At 44.5% G+C, this 6,000-nt stretch overlaps 1 protein-coding gene across 1 annotated transcript in view; it reads right to left on the bottom strand.

Moving 5' to 3' along the window:
- Positions 1–2,207: 2,207 nt before the first annotated feature.
- Positions 2,208–6,000, bottom strand: part of LOC132872346 (leucine-rich repeat-containing protein 43-like) — a 59,145-nt gene continuing 55,352 nt past the window's right edge. Inside the window, exon 13 of the mRNA XM_060907116.1 lies at positions 2,208–2,359. Coding sequence (XP_060763099.1) covers positions 2,208–2,359 — 152 coding nt within the window. The remainder of the gene's footprint in view (positions 2,360–6,000) is intronic.

Genomic DNA, 6,000 nt, shown 5'->3' with positions numbered 1-6,000 from the left:
CGGGCAGGTGCGTCCCCAAATTAACAAGACAGCAGCAATTGCGGCCTGCCCGAGGCCCAAGACCAAAAAGGGGGTGAGACACTTCCTGGGGCTGGCTGGCTACTATCGTAGGTTTATACCTAATTATTCGGACGTCACCAGCCCGCTGACTGATCTGACTAAAAAGGGGGCACCAGATCCGGTCCAGTGGACGGAGCAATGCCAGCGGGCTTTCTCTGAGGTGAAGGCTGCACTGTGCGGGGGGCCACTGTTACACTCCCCTGACTTTCCTCTCCCTTTTATGTTACAGATGGATGCATGGGACAGAGGGCTGGGGGCCGTTTTGTCCCAGGAGGTGGAGGGGGAGGACCGTCCAGTGCTGTACGTCAGCAGAAAGCTGTCGGTACGCGAGGGGCGCTACAGCACCATTGAAAAGGAGTGCCTCGCGATCAAGTGGGCGGTCCTCGCCCTCTGCTACTCCCTGCTGGGAAGCCCTTTCACCCTCTGTTCGGACCACGCGCCCCTCCAGTGGCTCCACCGCATGAAGGATGCCAATGCGCGGATCACCCATTGGTATCTGGCACTCCAACCCCTTAACTTCAAGGTGATCCAAAGGCTGGGGGCGCAGATGGTTGTGGCGGACTTTCTCTCCCGTCAAAGGGGGGGGGAGTCGGCTGTGGGCCGGACAGCTGCCCGGCCTGAGTTGGGCGGTGGGGGTATGTGGCAGCGGGGGCATGGTCAAGCGCTGGTCTGTGACCGGAGGGAGGAGTCAGGGAAGGTATGTGGCAGAATCACTACACCTGATGTCAATTAACCTGTGTTTGTGTGTCTTCCCAGTGACCGTGCCCTATATAAAGAGAGAGAGCAGAGGAAGTGAGCTCTCTCCCCAGCCAGACGACTTGTGTGTGTGTGTGCGTGCGCGTGCATGGCTGAAAGAGTGATTTTTGCATCTGAAAAGAGCAAAATAAACTAAGATATTGAACTTTATTCTGGCCTGCCGTCTTTCTGTGCTCTTCCCCCTCCTACGAACTGCCACAAAAGCGTCTTGGGTTGTATTTATATTAAAGATGTATATTGTATAATCACTGTACTCCCCCCCCCCATAAAAAAGAACAGTTCAAAGAAATAATTTTTTGTCATGTTATTGTCATGTCCATGATGAACGGATGTATATACACACTGTATATATGTATGTATGTGTTATATATATATATATATATATATATATATATATATATATATATATATATATATATATATATATATATATATATAAATAATATGGTTTTGTCCTCAAAATTATTTCAGTATGCAATAAAAACCTACAAACTACACAAAATGGAATGTGCATAAGTTTGGTTTGAAGATATATATTATATATTTCTTTTATTTGACATGGACATCACAATTACATTAGACGAACCAAATGCATTGCTTGATTGTGTTAGCATACATGCTGATTTTCAACACTTGTCCATGGAAGGCTTTAAAAAAAGAATAACAACAGTAGCATGAATGACAATAATAATATTAATAACAATAAGAATGGGGGGTACGGTGGTGTAGTGGTTAGCACTGTCTCCTCAAAGCAAGAAAGTCCTGGGTTCAAACCCAGCGGCCGATGAGGGCCTTTCTGTGTGGAGTTTGCATGTTCTCCCTGTGTCTGCATGAGTTTCCTCTGGGTGCTCTGGTTTCCCCCACAGTCCAAAGACATACAGGTTAGGCTAATTGGTGGCTCTAAATTGACCATAGGTGTGAATGTGAGTGTGAATGGTTGTTTATCTCTATGTGTTGGCCCTGCGATGACCTGGTGACTTGTCCAGGGTGTACCTCACCTCTCGCCCATAGTCAGCTGGGATAGGCTCCAGCATGCCTGCGACCCTGCACAGGATAAGCAGCTACAGATAATGGATGGATAACTATAAGAACATAATCGTCATGGCTCAGGTGGATAAGGTGCCATACCATAAATCTGGGGACCCGGGTTCGATTCCGACGCGAGGTCATTTCCCGATCCCTCCCCGTGTCTCTCTCTTCTACTCATTTCTTGTCTCTACACTGTCCTATCCGAATAAAGGTGAAAAAAGAAAAGAGGACAATAGAATATAAAATATTACAAAGAACAGAAAAAAGCAGTGTATTCAGAATTAAATACATGTACAAATATATAGATATTCTGTAATGAAAAATGCTGAGCAGAACAATATGAAGCCTTATCAGCACAGACCCTATTTTACTGAGTTTAGATAAAATGCTTGTGAATCAGAGGTCCATTTGTCCAACTGAATGCTGAACTCCACAGTTAGAGGCGTCATCTTGGAAGGGTTGCTTATATCAGCCAAGGCTTCAGTCACAATCTCCTGGCATCTTTTTTCTTTTCCTATTAAAAGACACAAGGTAATTTCTCCAAAATCTAATGAACACCAGAATGGGATGAGATTACACTATTTTGATTCTGAACAACAAGAACTGACAATGTTTTGGCAAATCTTAAGGTTTCACCACTCTGTTATGTAATACTGAATGTTTTAGTTTCTTAAAGGGATGCTCCAGCCAGGCTTGTAGTACTCGAGTCCAGGACTTGGACTCAAGTCTGACTCGTGTCCTAATTTTAAGGACTTGTTACTTGACTTGGACTTGAGCACTGATGACTTGGACTTGGATTCGGATTCGTGCATTAACTGCATTCGGACTCATAAATTGGAGACAAGGACTCAGATTTTTTCTTTATTTTTTATAACATTCCATAATGATTTCTCATCTCATCTCATTATCTCTAGCCACTTTATCCTGTTCTACAGGGTCGCAGGCAAGCTGGAGCCTAACCCAGCTGACTACGGGCGAAAGGTGGGGTACACCCTGGACAAGTTGCCAGGTCATCACAGGGCTGACACATAGCCCATGTTTACATTAGACCGTATCAGCGGATCATCAGATTAACATTTTTAAAATGATTAGTGTGCACACAGCAACACCAATACACGATTTGCGTGCACACAGCAACACCAATACACGGATACGCTCGGCTCCGCAGGCATCCTGCGCTCCAAATCACTCCGCCCTGAACAGCAAGTGCGCTCTGGAGGGTGCGCACTCCGGCCTTGCGCAGCTCACAGAGCACGCGAGTGAAGTGCACAAGCTGTGATTCGGGACTGAGCCACTGTGTGTGTGCTCTCAGTGCATATCACTTACCACTTGCAAGTGGAAGGATGGCAAGCCTAAAGACAATCATAACTACACAATGGGCAGTATTTGCATCAGTATTTGCAGTATTTTCATACTTTTATACTCTTTAATGAAAGGTGATACAAGGCGGAAGTCCGCGCCGTTTTTCAGCAGTCGCGTCACATGACCAACGCCAGCGAATCAGGAAGGTGGATGTCACAGTGACGTTGTCCAATGACGACGCCAGCTAGAGCTCAGCACAGCGTATCCGTGTATTCTCAATGTTTACACAGCACCGGAGCTGACACGATCTGGATTGAATACGTGGACCCTGGCGGATTCCCGTTTCCTGGCGTTTCCAGGCGGTTTAATGTAAACGGACAGTGCATCCGCGAAGAAAACGAGACAGATACGGTCTAATGTAAACTTGGCCATAGACACAGACAACCATTCACACTCACATTCACACCTACGGTCAATTTAGAGTCGCCAGTTAACCTAACCTGCATGTCTTTGGACTGTGGGGGAAACCGGAGCACCCGGAGGAAACCCATGCAGACACAGGGAGAACATGCAAACTCCGCACAGAAAGGCCCTCGCCGGCCACAGGGCTCGAACCCGGACCTTCTTGCTGTGAGGCGACAGCGCTAACCACTACACCACCGTGCCGCCCTCCATAATGAGTTAACATAAGATATTTATATCTACATAAATTCTTATGCTAATTTCATGCAAGAGAATGCACATTCACCTGTTCATACATCATGTTCAGGAACAAACTAACGTTAATGGCGCTAAAATGCCTGGAGAGAATGTCCCTAGGATTGTCTGCTTTGCTTATACAGACTTCTCGTGCAGTGGGAAAATATGCATTGCTATGTGTTCCATATGTAGAAGAACAATCGAGGAGACGATGGGGACAACCTCGAACTTCAATCGTCATTTGGCAAGACTACACCCAGAGAAGTAAGTAACATGCTATGTTCATTGCTCTGTTGATAGCAGGGCTTGCTTGGTGACTGATGAACTAGCTAGTGTTAACCCTCCCTCATGTTATTTGTCCTGTTGATAGCAGGGCTTGCTGAGTGATGAACAAGATTTTTTATCTATAGCCTATTAACTAAAATGGGGCAGTCCAACACGGCAGCAGAGATGGTTTCACATAAAGGCAACAACAGCCACCTTCAAATGGTGTGGTTGGAGTCTTGTTCTCAGACTCGACTCAGACTTGACTCGAAATTTTCTTTAATGACTTCGACTTGAATCAGACTTGAACAATGGGGACTTGAGACTGGACTCTGACTCGAGGTTTAGTGACTCAACTACAGTGGTGCTTGAAAGTTTGTGAACCCTTTAGAATTTTCTATATTTCTGCATAAATATGACCCAAAATATCATCAGATTTTCACACAAGTCCTAAAAGTAGATAAAGAGAACCCAGTTAAACAAATGAGACAAAAATATTATGCTTGCTCGTTTATTTATTGAGGAAAATGATCCAATATTACATATCTGTGAGTGGCAAAAGTATGTGAACCTCTAGGATTAGCAGTTAATTTGAAGGTGAAATTAGAGTCAGGTGTTTTCAATCAATGGGATGACAATCAGGTGTGAGTGGGCACCCTGTTTTATTTAAAGAACAGGGATCTATCAAAGTCTGATCTTCACAACACATGTTTGTGGAAGTGTATCATGGCACGAACAAAGGAGATTTCTGAGGACCTCAGAAAAAGCGTTGTTGATGCTCATCAGGCTGGAAAAGGTTCCAAAACCATCTCTAAAGAGTTTGGACTCCACCAATCCACAGTCAGACAGATTGTGTACAAATGGAGGAAATTCAAGACCATTGTTACCCTCCCCAGGAGTGGTCGACCAACAAAGATCACTCCAAGAGCAAGGTGTGTAATAGTTGGCGAGATCACAAACGACCCCAGGGTAACTTCTAAGCAACTGAAGGCCTCTCTCACATTGGCTAATCTTAATGTTCATGAGTCCACCATCAGGAAAACACTGAACAATAATGGTGTGCATGGCAGAGTTGCAAGGAGAAAGCCACTGCTCTCCAAAAAGAACATTGCTGCTCGTCTGCAGTTTGCTAAAGATCACGTGGACAAGCCAGAAGGCTATTGGAAAAATGTTTTGTGGACGGATGAGACCAAAATAGATCTTTTGGTTTAAATGTGTAGCATTATGTTTGGAGAAAGGAAAACACTGCATTCCAGCAGAAGAACCTTATCCCATCTGTGAAACATGGTGGTGGTAGTATCATGGTTTGGGCCTGTTTTGCTGCATCTGGGCCAGGACGGCTTGCCATCATTGATGGAACAATGAATTCTGAATTATACCAGTGAATTCTGAAGGAAAATGTCAGGACATCTGTCCATGAACTGAATCTCAAGAGAAGGTGTGTCATGCAACAAGACAACGACCCTAAGCACACAAGTCGTTCTACCAAAGAATGGTTAAAGAAGAATAAAGTTAATGTTTTGTAATGGCCAAGTCAAAGTCCTGACCTTAATTCAATCAAAATGTTGTGGAAGGACCTGAAGTGAGCAGTTCATGTGAGGAAACCCACCAACATCCCAGAGTTGAAGCTGTTCTGTACAGAGGAATGGGCTAAAATTCCTCCAAGCCGGTGTGCAGGACAGATCAACAGTTACCGGAAACGTTTAGTTGCAGTTATTGCTGCACAAGGGGGTCACACCAGATACTGAAAGAAAAGGTTCACATACTTTTGCCACTCACAGATATGTAATATTGGATCATTTTCCTCAATAAATAAATGACCAAGTATAATATTTTTGTCTCATTTATTTAACTGGGTTCTCTTTATCTACTTTTAGGACTTGTGTGAAA

The sequence above is a fragment of the Neoarius graeffei genome, chromosome 24 (assembly GCF_027579695.1).
Source record: "Neoarius graeffei isolate fNeoGra1 chromosome 24, fNeoGra1.pri, whole genome shotgun sequence".
In the NCBI taxonomy this organism is placed as follows: Eukaryota; Metazoa; Chordata; class Actinopteri; order Siluriformes; family Ariidae; genus Neoarius; species Neoarius graeffei.
This window is presented reverse-complemented; position numbering and strand designations above follow the sequence as displayed.